Source organism: Nerophis ophidion, linkage group LG23 (genome assembly GCF_033978795.1).
Source record: "Nerophis ophidion isolate RoL-2023_Sa linkage group LG23, RoL_Noph_v1.0, whole genome shotgun sequence".
Classification (NCBI taxonomy): domain Eukaryota; kingdom Metazoa; phylum Chordata; class Actinopteri; order Syngnathiformes; family Syngnathidae; genus Nerophis; species Nerophis ophidion.
The window spans coordinates 33083585-33105243 of record NC_084633.1 but is presented as its reverse complement, the minus strand read 5'-3'; the positions used below and the strand labels follow the sequence as shown (position 1 = coordinate 33105243).

At 39.0% G+C, this 21659-nt stretch overlaps 1 protein-coding gene across 9 annotated transcripts in view; it reads right to left on the bottom strand.

Moving 5' to 3' along the window:
• Positions 1-17520: 17520 nt before the first annotated feature.
• The window catches only part of hdac5 (histone deacetylase 5), a 124929-nt gene continuing 120790 nt past the window's right edge, over positions 17521-21659 (bottom strand). For all 9 annotated transcript variants that reach the window (XM_061884201.1, XM_061884196.1, XM_061884197.1 and 6 more), the window contains one exon: positions 17521-19962. In XM_061884201.1, the coding sequence (XP_061740185.1) occupies positions 19923-19962 (40 nt within the window). In that variant the 3' untranslated portion in view covers positions 17521-19922. The remainder of the gene's footprint in view (positions 19963-21659) is intronic.

Here is a 21659-nt window from a genome sequence, read left to right as displayed (position 1 = left end):
TTATCGATCTGTTAATGCACGTTTTGTTTGTTTTCATTTTGTCAGACACGCATTCAAAGTAGGAACTACGCATGCCTGCGTTTCACCAATCAAATGCAGTCACTGGTGACGTTGGACCAATCAAACAAAACCAGGCGGTCACGTGACCGTCACACGTCGAATCCGACCTAAAAAAGTTGAAAAACTTATTGGGGTGTTACCATTTAGTGGTCAATTGTGCAGAATATGTACTGTACTGTGCAATCTACTAATAAAAGTTGCAATCAATCAATCAAAAGTGTAGAGGAAAAAAGACACTTTTTATTTCAACCGTACTTCCCGTCACAAGCCTAAAGACTGATCGCACAGTTCCTGTCTTCACAATAAAAGCGCCGCTCCATCGCGCCTGCGCTAACAAAATAAGAGTCTCCGAAAGCCAGCACTAACAAGCGAGCAAGCTGCAGAGTTTGCCGCCAATGTATTTCTTGTAAAGTGTATGAAAACGAATATGGAAGCTGGACAGATGAGATGCCAAAAACCAACGACTTTCATGTTGTATTAGACAGAAAAGAGGAACTTTTTTTCTCCTCCATTTGAAAATGTGGACATTATCAGCACTATACTGTCTGATTCCAATCAATGCAAGTCATCAGAATCAGGTAATACACCAACTTATATTCTTGTCTTCATGAAAGATAGGAATCTATGTGTTAAACATGCATGTATATTCATTAAAACACCCTTAACATTTCAACAAAAACGGCAAAATAAAAATCTATAAATTATACACTGTATATATATATATGATATATATGTGTATGTATATATGAGGTAGATCACCTCAACTTGGTCATTTATTAAGTAATTGATTAACGTTGAAAAACTTATTGGGGTGTTACCATTTAGTGGTCAATTGTAGGGAATATGTACTGTACTGTGCAATCTACTAATACAAGTTTCAATCAATCAATCAATCAATCAATCAATCAATCAATCAATCAATCAATAAATGCCTACTGAGCCTATGGTGCTGTTAAGTTATTGTGGCTCAATTTGCCTTAATTTTTTTATTTTAATGTATTATTATTTAATATATATTATTGTTTTAGTTGCTTAAGAGATATTCCTGGCTATGAATTTGCTCATTGCTATTTTTATGTTTTTGTGCATTATCTGTTGCTGTAATTATTAAACGAACAGGTTACTCATCAGTTACTCAGTACTTGAATGTTTTTTTCACAACATACTTTTTACTTTTACTCAAGTAAATATTTGGATGACTACTCTTTACTTTTACTTGAGTAATAAATCTCTAAAGTAACACTACTCTTACTTGAGTACAATTTCTGGCTACTCTACCCACCTCTGTATACACACACACACACACACACACACACACACACATATATATATATATATATATATATATATATATATATATATATATATATATATATATATATATTGGGGCTGTAACTAACAATGAATTTGATAATCGATTAATCTGTGGATTATTACTTCGATTAATCGATTAATAATCGGATAAAAGAGACGAACTACATTTCTAACATTTCCAATACTTTATTGAAAAAAACATCATACTGGCACCATGTCCTTTCGACTTGCCAAATAAAACAAGGCAAGTGTTACAAAAATTTTTTTGTTTTTTTAATAAAGTGCACCATTGTCCTGCACAATAGCAATAATTTTGCTTAGGAGAATTTCAAACCTGGCTACTACCTATTCCAACCATTCTGCAATGTTGGATGCTGAATTAACCGATCATCTGCCTGTATTCACAGTGTATAATAATGAGACCAGTACAGACCTGAATTCACAGCAAAAATATACTTACAAACGAGTTAGAACAGAAGACTCTTTCAATCTATGAAATCAGGACCTAACAATGCAAAACTGGGATTGCGTGTACAACAAAAAGGATGTGAATAGTGCCTTTGAATCATTTATAGATATATTTAATTCAACATATAACCAAAAATGTCCAATAAAAAAAATTAGAAACAACAACAAAACTTTAAAGTGCCCATGGTTAACCAAGGGTTTACAAAGCGCTTGTAAAAAGAAAAACACATTATATAGACAATTCATCAAATTAAGTAATGTAAAACCTGGCTCAAAAAATGAATATACAAAGAAACCGATTGAAGACTCTGAACATAGATATAAAACATATAAAAATAAATTGACTGGTATAATAAGGACTAGTAAGAAATTATATTAAAAGATCTAACCTCGATCCTGACCTCATGGTAAACTACCGACCGGTGTCTCACCTTCCCTTTATTTCAAAAATCCTCAAAAAAATTGTTGCGGAGCAGTTAAATGAACACTTAGCGTCCAACAATCTATGTGAAACCTTTCAATCCGGTTTCAGGGCAAATCACTCCACGGAGACAGCCCTCGCAAAAATGACTAATGATCTATTGCTAACGATGAATTTTGATGCGTCATCTATGTTGCTGCTCCTCGATCTTAGCGCTGCTTTCGATACCGTCGATCATAATATTTTATTAGAACGTATCAAAACACGAATTGGTATGTCACACTTAGCCCTGTCCTGGTTTAACTCTTATCTTACTGATAGGATGCAGTGCGTCTCCCATAACAATGTGACCTCGGACTACGTTAAGGTAACGTGTGGAGTTCCCCAGGGTTCGGTCCTTGGCCCTGCACTCTTCAGCATCTACATGCTGCCGCTAGGTGACATCATACGCAAATACGGTATTAGCTTTCACTGTTATGCTGATGACACCCAACTCTACATGCCCCTAAAGCTGACCAACACGCCGGATTGTAGTCAGCTGGAGGCGTGTCTTAATGAAATTAAACAATGGATGTCCGCTAACCTTTTGCAACTCAACGCCAAAAAAACGGAAATGCTGATTATCGGTCCTGCTAGACACCGACCTCTATTTAATGATACAACTCTAACATTTGACAACCAAACAATTAAACAAGGCAACACGGTAAAGAATCTGGGTATTATCTTCGACCCAACTCTCTCCTTTGAGGCACACATTAAAAGCGTTACTAAAACGGCCTTCTTTCATCTCCGTAATATCGCTAAAATTCGCTCCATTCTGTCCACTAAAGACGCTGAGATCATTATCCATGCGTTTGTTACGTCTCGCCTTGACTACTGTAACGTATTATTTTCGGGTCTCCCCATGTCTAGCATTAAAAGATTACAGTTGGTACAAAATGCGGCTGCTAGACTTTTGACAAGAACAAGAAAGTTTGATCACATTACGCCTGTACTGGCTCACCTGCACTGGCTTCCTGTGCACTTAAGATGTGACTTTAAGGTTTTACTACTTACGTATAAAATACTACACGGTCTAGCTCCATCCTATCTTGCCGATTGTATTGTACCATATGTCCCGGCAAGAAATCTGCGTTCAAAGGACTCCGGCTTATTAGTGATTCCTAGAGCTCAAAAAAAGTCTGCGGGCTATAGAGCGTTTTCCGTTCGGGCTCCAGTACTCTGGAATGCCCTCCCGGTAAAAGTTCGAGATGCCACCTCAGTAGAAGCATTTAAGTCTCACCTTAAAACTCATTTGTATACTCTAGCCTTTAAATAGACTCCCTTTTTAGACCAGTTGATCTGCCGTTTCTTTTCATTTTCTCCTTTGTCCCACTCTCCCTTGTGGAGGGGGTCCGGTCCGATCCGGTGACCATGTACTGCTCGCCTGTGTATCGGCTGGGGACATCTCTGCGCTGCTGATCCGCCTCCGCTTGGGATGTTTTCCTGCTGGCTCCGCTGTGAACGGGACTCTCGCTGCTGTGTTGGATCCGCTTTGGACTGGACTCTTGCGACTGTGTTGGATCCATTATGGATTGAACTTTCACAGTATCATGTTAGACCCGCTCGACATCCATTGCTTTCCTCCTCTCCAAGGTTCTCATAGTCATCATTGTCACCGACGTCCCACTGGGTGTGAATTTTTCCTTGCCCTTATGTGGGCCTACCGAGGATGTCGTAGTGGTTTGTGCAGCCCTTTGAGACACTAGTGATTTAGGGCTATATAAGTAAACATTGATTGATTGATTGATTGATATTATACCAATCTATTACATAGGAATAAGAACAACACTAAGGAGGTGTGGGGAATACTTAACACTATAATTAAAGGCAAATCAAAAAATAACTTGTATCCTAGCTATTTCACTGATAACAACCAAGATAATTATAATATGAATAATGTTGTGGAGAGTTTTAACAGTTTCTTTGTAAATGTCGGATCAGAATTGGCAGCCAAAATCTGGGGCAACAACTACAAAACTTCACTACATCCCCTGGTTACACTCCAAAAACGTGCAATAAGAATTCTACACAAGGTGGGATATTGTGACCACACAAATATTTTATTTTTACAATCTAAATTACTAAAACTGCCTGATCTAGTTGATTTTAGCTCAATTACTATTTAAAGCAAACAAAAAGGTTCTACCTGCCAATATTCAAATACATTTCAAACACAGAGAAGGAGTTCATTATCTAAGGGGGTGTAGTATCTTTACTATTCCAACAGTAAGAACTACTATATGTGTTCTCTCTTCAATCATTCCAATTTGTTGTATTTATGTATTTATTTTTTTTATTAACTAATTGACTAATTGTTGGTCGGACCGAGGAGAGCTGATTGGTCAACACTCACACTGATTAATTTTCATGTTCCTATTCCCACCCATCCCAGCCAGGAATTACCGATGGTACACTTACCAACTTTAGCCTCAGCACACAGGAGGAGCTAACCCCCGAAATTACCCTTAGACTTTTGGACTATAGACTATTTATTATTATTATTACCCATACTTACCTTTTTAACTATAAGTTAATTAACCAGCTACCACTTAGCTTTACTTTGTGTGGGGGGAGGTGATGCACCCCCACATTTTCCGGCGTTCCCTCTCTTTGGCTTGGCAAGCCGATCGACCTGACTGGGATTGAACCCAGGACCCTTTGATTGGGAGCTAGCTGTTTAACCATTCAGCTATTCTTGGTCTTCTTATGGACAGATTTCGGGCCCCAATGACATATTCAATTGATAACCTGTCTCAGTAAACTATGATACAAAACAATAGCTTTCCTAGTTACCGATCAACTTGCATGGGATTTGAACCCAGTGCCCTTTGATTGGGAGTTAGCAGCTTTAACCATTCAGCTATCCCTGGTCTTCCTTAGACAAGATTTCGGGCCCCAATGACATATTTAATCGCGAACTTGTCTCAGTGAGCTATAATATAAAACATGTACTCTTGCTGGTGGAGTTTTCATAGTTACCAGTGAACCTGGCAGGGATTTGATCCTTGCACTCTTGGATTGGGAGTTAGCTGCTTTACAATTCAGCTATTCTTGGATGTCCTAGCAATAGATTTCAGGCCCCAATGACATATTTATTTGCGAATCTGTCTCAGTAAATAATGAGATAAAATATTTACTCTTGCCGCTGGAGCTTTCATAGTTACCATTGGACCTGGGTGGGATTTGAACCCAGACCCCTTTGATTTGTAGATAGGTGCTTGAACTACTCAGCTACCCTTGTACTTCATACAGACAAATGTTGGGCCCCAATGACATATTTAATTGCGAACCTGTCTTGGTAATCTATGATATAAAATACTACCTCATCCGGGTGGAGCTTTCCTAGTTATGGATGGTCATGACTGGGATTTGAACCCTGTACCCTTTGATTGGGAGGTAGCTGCTTCCACTACTTAGCTATCCTTGGCCCACCGAAAGTGAGATTTCAGGCCCCAACAACATATTTAATTGCGAACCGTTGACGGTAAACTATGATATAAAACTGTGACTGGAGATTTCCAAGTTACCGATGGATGGACCTGACCGATGAACTCCCTTCCCTTTGATTGGAAGATAGCTGCTTTAACCACTCGGCTTGAGAACCGGTTACACTAAACCACAATGATAGTGAAACAAAACACTTACTCTTTACCAGAGGTGGGTAGTAACGCGCTACATTTACTCCGTTACATTTACTTGAGTAACTTTTGGGATAAATTGTACATCTACGAGTAGTTTTTATGCAACATACTTTTACTTTTACTTGAGTATATTTATAGAGAAGAAACGCTACTTTTACTCCGTTCCATTTATCTACATTCAGCTCGTTACTCGCTACTTTTTTAAATCGATCTATTAATGTTTGTTTTGGTTAATGACAGAGCTTCAAAGTAGAATCCACGCATGCCTGCGTTTCACCAATCACATGCAGTCACTGGTGACGTTGGACCAATCAAACAGAGCCAGGCGGTCACATGACCCAACTTAAACAAGTTGAAAAACTTATTGGGGTGTTACCATTTAGTGGTCAATTGTACGGAATATGTACTGTACTGTGCAATCTAATAATAAAAGTTTCAATCAATCAATCAATCAAAAGTGTAAAGGAAAAAAAACACTTTTTATTTCAACGGTACTTCCCGTCAAAAGCCTTAAGACTGATCGCACAGTTCCTGTCTTCACAATAAAAGTGCTGCTCCATCGCGCCTGCGCTAACAAAATAAGAGTCTCCGAAAGCCAGCGCAAACAAGCTAGCAAGACACGGAGTTTGCCGCCAATGTATTTCTTGTAAAGTGTATAAAAACGAATATGGAAGCTGGACAGATGAGATGCCAAAAACAAACGACTTTCATGTGGTATTAGACAGAAAAGAGGAACTTTTTTTCTCCTCCATTTGAAAACGTGGACGTCTGATTCCAATCAATGCAAGTCATCAGAATCAGGTAATACACCAACTTATATTCTTGTCTTCATGAAATATAGGAATCTATATGTTAAACATGCATGTATATTCATTAAAACACCTTCAACATGTGAACAAAAACGGCAAAATAAATAAATATAAATTATATACTGTATATATAAATTTACGTATATATATATATAAATGTATGTATGTATATATATATATATATATATATATATATATATATATATATAAATGTATGTATGTATATATATATATATATATATATATATATATATATATATGAAATGTGTGTGTATAAATGATATGTGTGTGTATGTATATATGAGGTAGATCACCTCGACTTGGTCATTTATTAAGTAATTGATTAACGTTGAAAAACTTATTGGGGTGTTACCATTCAGTGGTCAATTGTACGGAATATGTACTGTACTGTACAATCGACTAATACAAGTTTTAATCAATCAATCAATCAATCAAATCAATGATTGCCTACTGAGCCTATGGTGCTGTTAAGTTATTGTGGCTCATTGTGCCATTTTTTAAATTTTATTTTAATGTACTATTATGTAATATATATTATTGTTTTAGTTGCTTAAGAGATATTCCTGGCTCTGAATTTGCTCATTGCTATTTTTATGTTTTTGTGCATTATTTGTTGCCATAATCAGGTTACTCATCAGTTACTCAGTACTTGAGTAGTTTTTTCACAACATACTTTTTACTTTTACTTAAGTAAATATTTGGGTGACTACTCCTTACTTTTACCTGAGTAATAAATCTCTAAAGTAACAGTACTCTTACTTGAGTACAATTTCTGGCTACTCTACCCACCTCTGATCAAGGGTAATGGGCCAAATGCAGAGAATAATTTCACCACACCTCAGAAACAGAAACTCTTCATTTAACACAATCTCCTTTTTTGCTGCTTCAACACAGAAAAGGGTAAAGTGAAATAACTTAGTTGTTAACTGTAGATCAATAATGCTTGTCTTTCTCTCAGACAGACAGGGCTTTGCTGTCCGTAACAAGCAAGCACGCACGCAAGCATGCACACACACCGCAAAATGAGCTAACGTTACGCTAAAAGCTAATTAGCCTTCACCTAAAGGACTGCGAACAAACTGAGCTGCCGCTTATAGTTCTAGAACGTCAAAAGGCTCATAGGTGACTGGGAGGTGTTTATTATAATTTGGGGAGAGTCTGCTGCATTATGATCACCTGCTAAACATCTTTCTGCTAACCCGCACCGTCTCTCCTCTCTGCCTGCCTCTGCCGTGAGCATTGACTCCATGCGTTCTGAATACTCACTGCTTATTGGCTGTTACCGCTCTGAATACACACTGCTGATTGGCTGTTACATGCGCTCTGAACACACACTGCTGATTGGCTGTTACATGCGCTCTGATTACATACTGCTGATTGGCTGTTACTGCTCTGCGTGTAACCAATCAGATGGTTGTGTGGGTGGGACAATGCTGGGTGCTAGAGAGACATACTGACAGAGGCAGTAGGAAGCATAGCAGCTTGTTAAAACTTTAGTTTAGCACCAAATGATAATATAAATACATTTGATAAAGTAAAATACAAATAAGACAACAAGTGAAGGATCCTACACTTCTCTTTTGTAAAGTAAATCTGAACAGCCAATGTGGGCATCTACATCAACTAGATGATTTGCCTGAGAAGCTGGACAGGACACACACACAAAAAAAAAGACTTTAATTTAGGTGGTGGCTCTTTGTTATTAAGGTGGCCACCTTATCAACAAAGCGCTGCGGTAAACCCTGGTAGGAGGCCACGGGGGGAGACCCAGGACACGTTGGGAAGACTATGACTCCCGGCTGGCCTGGGAACGCCTCGGAGTCCCCCAGGAAGAGCTGGACGAAGTGTCTGGGGAGAGGAAAGTCTGGGCTACCCTGCTTAGGCTGCTGCCCCCACAACTCAACTTCAGATAAGCGGAAGAAGATGGATGAATGCTGTCTTGTTATTATGATTATAGATTTGCAAAAAATATTTTTTGGACCAATTAGGGAAAGTTGCATAGTTTCCCACAACACACCAGACAATATCTCACGGCACACTAGTGTGCCGCGTCACAGTGGTTGAAAACCACTGGTGTAGACTTTACTGAACCAACCGCGCATGCTCCAAACATACTACGGATGCCCATAGGGGACATTCACTACTGTTGTTACACCCCCCTACCCCCACACACACTTTTAGTCAGTTATTGTAATTCTGTATCTGCTTGTGATGAAGAGGAAGGCAGTACATTGCTACCCACTGTGACTAAAATGTAGGATGGGGGTGTAATTTTACTTGTATTATTTTTCTGTAATATGGTATTTATTATATATGTTTTCTCAGTACCTGTATTATCAAATTAATAAATAAATGTTATTAAAAAAGTAATAATGTTTTTCTGTCCTATATTTTCATCGTGCGTCCTTAATCGACACACAATCCGAGTGATCCACCGCTGAGTGTCTTTTCACATCTGGCAACGCTGCTCCCTTTTCTGCTAGGTAGCCTTGATGACGACTATGGAGGGTTGCCAGATCCCAGGTATCGGAAATGTCCTGTGTATTCTCCCCAATTTTTCACTTTTAGACTTAAAGGCCTACAGAAATGAGATTTCCTTATTCAAACGGGGATAGCAGGTCCATTCTATGTGTCATATTTGATCATTTCGCGATATTGCCATATTTTTGCTGAAAGGATTTAGTAGAGAACATCCATGATTAAGTTCGCAACTTCTGGTCGCTAATAAAAAAGCCTTGCCTGTACCGGAAGTAGCAGACGATGTGCGCGTGACGTCACGGGTTGTGGAGCTCCTCACATCTGAACATTGTTTGCAATCATGGCCACCAGCAGCTACAGCGATTCGGACCAAAAAGCGACGATTTCCACTTTAATTAGAGCGAGGATGAAAGATTCGTGGATGAGGATAGTAAGAGTGAAGTACTACAAAAAAAAAAAAAAAAAAAAAAGGGCAGTGGGAACGATTCAGGTGTTATTAGACACATTTACTAAGATAATTCTGGAAAATCCCTTATCTGCTTATTTTGTTACTAGTGTTTTAGTGAGATTATATGGTCGTACTCGTGCCTGAAAGTCAGAGGGGTGTGTCTCCGAGGGAAGCCACGTTTCGCGACGAGGCAAGGCAGCCGGACTGAGATTTATTTTTCCCCCCCTCCACGGTGTAAGCATCCGATGGTCGGTGGCGGCCGGTGGGAGGAGGCAAGAGAGTCCACAGCTGCAGGAGGAACGACGCAAACTCTCTGCTCATGTCGACGGTAAGAGCCGAATGTAAACAAGGAAACACCGGCTTTGTTTGAGTTGCTAAAGGCGGCCGCAATACAACGCTTCCCACCTACATCTTTCTTCTTTGACGTCTCCATTATTAATTGAACAAATTGCAAAAGATTCAGCAACACAGATGTCCAGAATACTGTGTAATTCAAAATGTTCGCCACAACCGGTGACGTCACGCGTCATCATACCCAACATTTTCAACAGGATACCTCGCAGGAAATTAAAAATTGCAATTTAGCAAACTAAACTGTCCGTATTGGCAAGTGTTGCAATGTTAATATTTCATCATTGTTATATAAACTATCAGACTGCATGGTCGGTAGTAGTGGGTTTCAGTAGGCCTTTAAGTGTACGTCCAAATTCTGGAAGAAAAAAAAGGTGACTCCGATGCAACAAGCAGTCAGTGAATTGCTTTATTGAGTTTCCAGACAAATTTAACAGACCCACTTAAAAAAACAACAAACAATATTCAGGTTTAACATCACAACAATAACAGTGACAGAATTTAAAAAAAAAAAAAAAAAAAAAGGGGTGAGGGCTTAAATAAAATGTCCACAAAGCCCTGAAGTAAAAGCGTGAATGAGGACTAAAAAGTCAGCATCGTTTGAACAAAAAGGAGCAGTAGAAGTACGGGCTGAGAACAAACATCATCAATAATAGTCACAGTTATAGATTGCTTGAATAGCGTGTATTGCACATGTGTACACGGATTTGTACTACTATATACACGTGAGTCAGCACACAGTAGACACACTCGTAGAGGGAAAGTATGGAAAAATGTTTCTCAACAACAAGGACAGAAGGAATGTGCTTAGTGACCAGCGGCGTTAGGGAACAAAAACAAGGAAAAGGTCCCGCTGATATGCAACCTTTAAAAAAAAAAAAAAAAAGGCCAAATATGCCCTCCTACTTATTAGCAGGGTACTACACGTACTCCACAGTATCGACATGTCAAGAAATACACAAGTCATGAGCAGAAGCGATTCTAATATCAATTATTGATACCAAGTGTAGCGTCAGTATCGGACCAATGTTTTCCACTTGTCCATTTTTATTTAAAAAAATATCAGATGTTTTTTGTTCGTATTGTTCTTTATATATAGTTTACAAACTCAGACAATAAGTGGTTGGACACAGGATTGGGGGCAAATAGCCAAATAATTGGAATGAGAGCCAATAGCTGTGTTTACTTATTTTGCACTGAGTGCTGCAGCTACGGTATAAGTCCAGCAGAGGGCGCGCTGTCACAGGTCAATTTACTCAACATTATCCAACAGGAAGATACTCTGGACAAGACATGTCTGTTCATTAAGGTGTTAAAATCAAGGACGGTGCGACGGATATTATTAGATTTGGAGTATAAAAATAATTTTGGGAACTTTTTTTTCCACCATTCGCTGGGGTTCTTGGAACCTAACACGAATGAATGTCACAAAAGGGGGAGTAACTGTTATTTTGTTGTTAGTGTTACATTATCTTGTATTTGTTCTCAAATGATTCTATTAATGAAAATACATTTTTAATATCACAGTCATTTTCAACTGAAAGGCAAAATCACAAAATTGTTCAAGGATCTCGTAAAATATCAAGAAAAATCTATTGGTATCGGATTGATACCAAAATTAGAAGTATGGCCTAACCCTGCCAGCCTTCAAACACCTGCAATTACTGCAGTGTGCGTGATAAAGAGTCAAACAGTGGAAAAACATTAGAAATAGATTTTATGTGAGGTTTGCAATCACTACTTCTACTGCAGGGGTGTCCAAAGTGCAGCCCTCCCCGGCTTGTTTTTATACAGGAAAGTGAAACTGTGCAACGCTGAGATTTAAGTGTTTTAAATACTTGAACAGGCACTAAAATAATAAATACAATAAATTTTATTAGGACGTTCAAGCAATTCACTTACACTGCAGGCCACTAGAGGGTGCCAGAGTGACACAAGCAGCGATCAACTATTGTTACTTAAATTTAAAAGCTGGAAAATAATCAATGTTATAAATTATAATCGTTATGTATATTATATATATTTGAAATATTTGACTTATAATACGCATTTTCAAAATATTTCTACTGCGTGTTTTTTTCCATTATATATATATATATATCCATCCATCCATCCATCATCTTCTGCTTATCCGAGGTCGGGTCGCGGGGGCAACAGCCTAAGCAGGGAAACCCAGACTTCCCTCTCCCCAGCCACTTCGTCTAGCTCTTCCCGGGGGATCCCGAGGCGTTCCCAGGCCAGCCGGGAGACATAGTCTTCCCAACGTGTCCTGGGTCTTCCCCGTGGCCTCCTACCGGTTGGACGTGCCCTAAACACCTCCCTAGGGAGGCGTTCGGGTGGCATCCTGACCAGATGCCCGAACCACCTCATCTGGCTCCTCTCGATGTGAAGGAGCAGCGGCTTTACTTTGAGTTCCTCCCGGATGGCAGAGCTTCTCACCCTATCTCTAAGGGAGAGCCCCGCCACACGGCGGAGGAAACTCATTTCGGCCGCTTGTACCCGTGATCTTATCCTTTCGGTCATGACCCAAAGCTCATGACCATAGGTGAGGATGGGAACGTAGATCGACCGGTAAATTGAGAGCTTTGCCTTCCGGCTCAGCTCCTTCTTCACCACAACGGACCGGTACAACGTCCGCATTACTGAAGATATATATATATATATATATATATATATATAGGGCTTCACGGTGGCAGAGGGTTTAGTGTGTCTGCCTCACTGACTTTGCTGCTGAATTTCCCCCAGGGATCAATAAAGTACTTTCTATTCTATTCTCTATTCTACAATACGAAGGTCCTGCAGTCCTAGGTTCAATCCCGGGCTTGGGATCTTACAGTGTGGAGTTTGCATGTTCTCCCCGTGAAAGCGTGGGTTCCCTCCGGGTACTCCGGCTTCCTCCCACTTCCAAAGACATGCACCTGGGGATAGGTTGATTGGCAACACTAAATTGGCCCTAGTGTGTGAATGTGAGTGTGGATGTTGTCTGTCTATCTGTGTTGGCCCTGCGATGAGGTGGCGACTTGTCCAGGGTGTACACCGCCTTCCGCCCTTATATATATATGTCTTAATTGGATTATCCAGAGAATAGTGCTCGATACCGTGATAGAGCGCAATATGTATGTGTGGGAAAATCACAAGACTACTTCATCTCTACAGAACGACGATTGAGGGAACCCATTCATGAAACAGTTCTGTAGAGATGAAGTAGTCTTATGATTTTTTTACCACACATACATACATTATATATATATACGGTATATATATATATATATATATATATATATGCCTATCTCAGCTAGAATCGGGCAAAAGGTGGCGTACACCCTGGACAAGTCGCCACCTCATCGCAGGGCCAACACAGATAGACAGACAACGCTCACACTCACATTCACACATTAGGGCCAATTTAGTGTTGCCAATCAACTTATCCCCAGGTGCATGTCTTTGGAAGTGGGAGGAAGCCGGAGTACCCGGAGGGAACCCACGCATTCACGGGGAGAACATGCAAACTCCACACAGAAAGATCCTGAGCCAGGGATTGAACCCCAGACTACTCAGGACCTTCGTATTGTGAGGCAGACGCACTAAGCCCTCTGACACCGTGAAGCCCATATATATGCGTTTTTTTTTTTTTAAAAGGAGTGGGCCCTCAGACCGCACTTTGGACATCCTTGTAATTAGTGGACAGTAATCGTCACTGTTGCTGCCTACCACACTCAAAACTAACAACAACAACAAAAAACTATTCCACACAATTGTAGTATATTGTATAATAAATATGTAATGTAATAGGGAAATTACAAAAAAAAAATGTTGCTTTACTCCTTATCAAAAATGCATTCTTCATAGTAACTTTATATGTACCAACAATTTGTTTGAACATTGGGAACTGTGGAATAGTTTTTTTTGTGTGGGCATGATATGCCAAATGATACATAGCAAAACCTCTTGATGAACGGGCAACATGACACGTACAAATAACGAGAGCCATGTCAAGGCCACGAAACTAGGATGTCACTGCGATTCTAAATAGTTTGCATTGAGTTTAAAGGGAGACATGTTGCATGGCTCGGTGCATCGTGACTACAAGTCCCAATTAGTCATTGCAAATATTCTGTACATCATCTTGCAGTCATGACCGTTATTATCTCCAAATGTGGAGTCAGCACTTGGACCAGAGGAGCCAGAACCTGCTGTCCACCTCCATTACCAAAACCATCATCATCATCATCATCAGACCCTCATTGAGCTTCATTTCAACCAAAAATATAATCATAGAATATATCCATAGAGCCACTCTGATAGGATAAAACCCTGTTTTATCCAAATATACACATCTATGTCGAGACAGGTGACAAATGACAGGAAAAATACGCCGCAAAGCTGCCAAAAGTGCTCCCACAACGCCTTAATTGAAGTCTGTGAAGCATTATGGTTTTCATTTCCATCTTTCCTCCAAACTGTCATCTGACTTCACATACGCTCGGTTCATTAGGCACACTTGCGTCGATGAAAGGCGCATGTTACAACACAACGTCCCTTCATCATCACTTTTGAAACGTCCTCTTTAAATACGGTCCAAGCCCAACAGAAAAGCTGGGGACGGGAGGGGACTGACACACACCAAAAAAAGTATTGTAGTGTTTTTACATGGAAGTATGTACAGGTCGAAAAACGCTGCAAGACGCACTTCTTACAGCAGACATGAAATAGTACAATTCAGAAAAAAAATAAAAAGTTTGAGGAAGAGGGACGTGGTTGCAGTGTTTTGAAAAACATACCACCGTCGCCTTTCCACGGGGGAGAGACAAAGAGAGAGGTGGCGGTTTCTGCCACATTTAGAAAGAAATGTTTTCTGTTTCATATATAATATCATTATATACAATATAAAATATCATTGAATTATTCATGTTTAACATTCAAACGTCTATATTTACTTATTCGTAATCCGGATACCCATTTTATAGTGCGGTGGAACACGTTTAAGTCCGCATAAGTGGTTGTCGACATAAGTGGAAAAGAGAATCGGTCAGGGGTGTCCAAACTTCTGGACTTCGGGGCTGCGTTGGGCTAGGAAAATAAAAAACAATATATATATATATATATATATATATATATATATATATATATATACACACATATATACATGTATACACACATATACATCAATCAATCAATCAATCAATGTTTACTTATATAGCCCTAAATCACTAGTGTCTCAAAGGGCTGCACAAACCACCACGACATCCTCGGTAGGCCCACATAAGGGCAAGGAAAACTCACACCCAGTGGGACATCGGTGACAATGATGACTATGAGAACCTTAGAGAGGACATACAAACCCCGTTTCCATATGAGTTGGGAAATTGTGTTAGATGTAAATATAAACGGAATACAATGATTTGCAAATCATTTTCAACCCATATTCAGTTGAATTTGCTTCAAAAACAACATATTTTATGTTCAAACTGATAAACATTTTTTTTTTGTGCAAATAATCATTAACTTTAGAATTTGATACCCGCAACACGTGACAAAGAAGTTGGGAAAGGTGGCAATAAATACTAATAAAGTTGAGGAATGCTCATCAAACATTTATATGGAACAACCAACAGGTATGCAGGCTAATTGGGAACAGGTGGGTGCCATGATTGGGTATAAAAGCAGCTTCCATGAAATGCTAAGTAATTCACAAACAAGGATGGGGCGAGGGTCACCAATTTGTAAGCAAATTGTCGAACAGTTTTAGAACAACATTTCTCAACGAGCTATTGCAAGGAATTTAGGGATTTTACCATATACAGTCATAAAAATCATCAAAAATTTCAGAGAATCTGGAGAAATCACTGCACATAAGCGATGACATTACGGACTTTTGAGCCCTCAGGCGGTACTGCATCAAAAACCGACATCAGTGTGTAAAGGATATCACCACATGGGCTCAGGAACACTTCATAAAACTACTGTCAGTAACTACAGTTGGTCGCTACATCTGTAAGTGCAAGTCAAAACTGCTATGCAAAGCCAAACCCATTTATCAACAACATCCTGAAACGCCGCCGGCTTTGCTGGGCCCGAGCTCACCTAAGATGGACTGATGCAAAGTGCAAAAGTGTTCTGTGGTCTGACAAGTCCACATTTCAAATTATATTTGGAAACAGAGGACGTGGTGTCCTCCGGAACAAAGAGGAAAATAATCATCAACATTGTTCTAGGCGCAAAGTTCAAAAAACAGCATCTGTGATGGTATGGGGGTGTATTAGTACCCAAGGCATGGGTAACTTACACATCTGTGAAGGCACCATTAATGCTGAATGGTCCATACAGGTTTTGGAGCAACATATGTTGTCATCCAAGCAACGTTATCATGGACGCCCCTGCTTACTTCAGCAAGACAAGTGTTACAACAGCGTGGCTTTGTAAAAAAAAGAGTGCTGATACTTTCCTGGCCCGCCTGCAGTCCAGACCTGTCTCCCATCGAAAATGTGTGGCGCATTATGAGGCGTAAAATACAACAGCGGAGACCCCGGACTGTTGAACGACTGAAGCTCTACATAAAGCAAGAATGTGAAATAATTCCACTTTCAAAGCTTCAACGATTAGTTTCCTCAGTTCCCAAACGTTTATTGAGTGTTGTGAAAAGAAAAGGTGATGTAACACAGTAATGAACATGTCCTTTCCCAACTACTTTGGCACGTGTTGCAGCCATGAAAATCTAAGTTGATTATTATTAGCAAAAAAAAAATACAGTTTATGAGTTTGAGCATCAAATATCTTGTCTTTGTAGTGCATTCAATTGAATATGGGTTGAAAAGGATTTGCAAATCATTGAATTAAGTTTATATTTACATCTAACACAATTTCCCAACTCCTATGGAAACAGTTTGTATATACATGTATACACACACACATATGCTCATACAAACATACATATATACACACATATACATACATACATATATATATACACATTCATATATACATTATATATACATATATATATATACATTATATATACATATACATACATATATATATATATATATATATATATATATATATATATATATATATATATATATATATATATATATATATAAATGTACTAAGCTATCAGAGTAAGAGATTGCCTCTTATCTTTGTGTAATAGCATTTGTTATATATGTTGTGTATATTATATACCAGTGGTCCCCCACCTTTTTGAGGCTGTGGAACGGTCAACGCTTGAAAATTTGTCCCACGGACCGTGGGAGGGGTTTCCATCAAGAAATAGAATTATGTTTGCTTACGGACTATATCCCTGCAGACTGCATTGATCTATAATGTATATATTGTGTTTTTTATGTTGATTTAATAATTTAAAATATATACATATATATATATATATATATATATATATATATATATATATATATATATATATACATATATATATATATATATATATATATATATATATATATATATATATATATATATATATACACACACACACACACATATATACATTCATATCATACAAACGTCATAACAAAGAGTGGGGCTTTCCATTATTTTCAGCAGACTGCATTGCAAAAATGATTAACCCGCCCGTCTTCCTGTGACGCAAGATCCACCGAGAAATGGGGCCATGTGAATCTCTTCTCTATTGTTAGCATTACATCCTGCCCTCTTATGGCTGTCAGCACGTAATTACCCCCCATATAACACACATGCGTTAGCAATGTGTGATAGCGATTTGGCTAGCGAACGTACATTCCAGCATAACATGACTGCAAATTGTTAGTTACTTCTCTAACTAAGACTACTTTTGTGTATGTGCACACGCTCCCTGCGCACACGTGTGTACGAGACGGCGGTGAAGGCTAAATTATGCTACAGCGTCTTTGGACTCTTGAGTGCGTGACTTGCAATTCCAGCCAAAACACTAAGGGGGCAGTGTTTTCCTGACAGGGAGCTGTCCAAGACCAGGTGTTCGACTTCCTCGGACCGACAATTTTTATTTAATAGAATCAGAATTTGTGACATATATACACTTTCAATCAATATATGTTATGTCAAACCACTAATGCTAACATAAGCTAGCCGGTTATGTTCTGGTTATATTTCTTATAATGCTTGAGGTTAGTTTTTCACCTGCACGGACGGCCATGTTGGAAGGGCTGTTAATTTTGTTGAATAAAAATGTTCGTCTTAGTTATCATCAACGAGTTCATTTTGACAGCAGTCGTAGTCTTTTGACAAAAATGTATTTTAGTTAGTCATATTTTATCTCTAAATTGATTTAGTTTTAGTCGACAAAATTTAAAGTAAATGTGGTCGACTAAAATATAAAGTATAAAGGATAACGCATCTTTGAGGTTGTCTTAAAACTACTTTTTAAAGGTTATTGCACAGCTTCTCAAAAACTCAAGACCTGTTTTAGTCAGGGGAAATTAGGTTGTTGACGATGATTAAGACAAACATTTAAATTTAAAATTAACACCATTTGGAAGTTACTATTTTATCAATACATAATTAACACATGATTCTCGGAGGAAACATCGCTGTAATGCTAGTCTGACATCACCACAATTGCGTATCAATTATTCATTTCTGTGCGGAATGTACAGAAATGTTTTCCCCCTTTAAATAAATGTGCTAATATATATATGTATATATATATATATATATATATATATATATATATATATATGAAAAATTTATCACATTGTCATTATGGGGTATTGTGTGTAGAATTTAGAGGACAAAAATGTATTTATTCCATTTTGGAATAAGGCTGTAACATAACAAAACATAGAAGAAGTGAAGCACTGTGAATATTTTGCAGATGCACTCGAAAACCTGTGCAATTTTTTCTGTATTGCTGCGGGCTTTGCTGGGATAATTATGACATTTTTTGGTGTATTTTTTTTCATATTGGTGAATTTATGAAGTTATTCATAAATATATTTCTATTATTGAAATGTTTACTGGAAATTACTGTTTTGTACAACGCCCATCTCACAACTTTCGGTAAAAAGAAAAATGCAATATTTTTGGACAAGATCCCTGTTTTTTTTAAGTAGCGGTATTGCTTCAGAAATATTGAACAACAACCAACTGTTGTCGACAGAAACGGGGCTGCCGCTTAAACGATAATCATTTCTAAATGTGACTCAAATTGTCACACTCTCTCTCTCTACCTCTCCAAAATATACAGTAGCAGTTGAAGAAATTAAGGCATTCAGATAAACAAGAAAATGAAGAGTGTGTGTGTGTGTTTGTGCGTGCGTGCGTGTGTGTGTGTGTTTGCGCGTTGCTGTGTCTCTTCAACCCGAAGCAGCTGGTTTGTGTGCTGAGGTGTCGCGGTGGTTGTGGTTTTTATTGTTTCCGTTTGGATGTGTTCTCTTTCTCCCGTGCGTGGACAAAAAAAAAAAAAGGCACCTAGTTCCTCCTCGTCCTCTGTTCCTTCAGGAACTTTCCCGCTGCATCAGCCGAGCTCCGTGTGGCCGTGTCGAGCATCGCGCTCGGCGTGTCGACGTTTCAATTCGCTCTCAAATATGACGAGGGAGGGAGATCGGTGGTGCCGTGTGCGGGTTGCGACACAGGAAGGAGTGTTCCAGTCAAAGTTGCACAGAGGGTGTGTCCTGGCTGACATCCTCCCCTGGTTGCCATGGAAACACCAACAGTTTGCCTGCTCCTCCAATGGAATAATCAGATACTGTCAGCGCTTCCTCCCTGGTGCTCGAGGTCCTCCACAGCATTTCCACTCTCTCCGTGTAAATGTGTGTACCTATACACAATCCGTAAGGGATGCTGAAAGGTAGAGGCGGTGCTCGAAGGAGGGTAAGGTGGTCTTCATGTGTGTGTTCCTTATTAAGTCCCGCCTACAAAACAGGCTCCTCCTCCATTGGTTCCTCTGTGGACCTGCACGGGAACATAGGAAACATGTTAGATGGAAGAAGACCGCAGTTGTACCGTTTATGTTCACACCCCTCGGACTGGCTGACTCGCGTCAACATGATTATGTTGACATAAGCAGCTGCTGACGTAACCAAAGCGGAAACTAGCCAATGCTTGCAACTTTACGCTTGCACCTCCTGGTACCCCAGCACCTCCAAAACCCTCAAATCTAGACTCCAAACATCCCAGAATAAGCTAGTCCGGTTACTTTTAGACCTCCACCCCAGATCACACCTCACTCCAACCCACTTCTCCAAAGTGGGCTGGCTCAGGGTGGAGGACAGAGTAAAACAACTTTCACTGAGCCTAGTCTATAAAATCCACTACACCTCCTTGATACCGAAGTACATGTCAAACTACTTCCTTAACGTAAATGACCGCCATAACCACAACACCAGGGGGAGCTCCACAAACCACGTTGAGTTTTGAGTTTGAGTTTATTTCGAACATGCAAACCCAGATTCTGATCTAACAAAGATCTTAACTCATTCTCTTTCTATGCCACATCAATGTGGAATGCACTCCCAACAGGTGTAAAAGTAAGTGCATCTATATCCTCCTTCAAAACCGCTCTAAAACAACACCTCCAGGCAATTTCAACCCTTCACTAATACCCTTCTCCATTCCATAATCAAATGTACTTCTAATGTATTTACTTGTTCTTATGCTATCTGAACTCACTATGTTGTCCGCTGGCTGTACATATCCTACCAAGTAAGACTTACACTGTTTCAATGTCCATTTCTCTGTTGATGCAATTGTTGATGACTGAAGTTCTGATATCAACCAAAGCTCCTCATCCCACGCCCCGGATTGTAAATAATGTAAATAATTCCATGTATATACTATGATGATTAACTTGTGTGATGACTGTATTATGTTGATAGTATATATTTGTACCATGAATTGATTAATGTGGACCCCAACTTAAACAAGTTGAAAAACTTATTCGGGTGTTACCATTTAGTGGTCAATTGTACGGAATATGTACTGAACTCTGCAATCAACTAATAAAAGTATCAATCAAAAAAAAACTTTTGCCAGAACCATCAGGAGAACAGGTGATAGTAAAATGTTTTTCAACCTATGCAGTTTGTTGACATAATTCCCTGAAATTTTTCTTCTGTTTCTCTAATTTTATTCTGTTTTCAGAACAAAGGTTTCATACAACTCTATTTTACGGGGGCTAAAAATAAAAAATAAAAAGTTGCGTGTTGTTAGTTACTGTGGTTGAATCCAGGTTAATACAGTTGTGATTTTAATTTGAAGATTACTTTGCAATAAACAGGATGTCACTGTGTGCATGTTTTAATGCTGTGTAACTACTCAGTAGTTATGTTGTTTTGCACGCTGCATAGCAATGATGATGAACAAAAAATAAAAACACGTGTCAACATATACGGACCCATATTTCATGGAAATGACCGTTATGGTCCTCAAATTGTATGTCAACAAAAACAAACTAGACAGTTTTAATAATAAAGAGAACACTGTGGACTGGGACTTGACATAAACGGCTTGTTTACGTAAGCTAAATACTATCAACTTAGATGAGTTGTCAACGTAAGTGGCATATTATCGACATAGATGGGTTGTAAGCTACGTATTAACTTTGCTCGGTTGTCAACATAAGTGGCATATTATCAATACGGAATGAAATG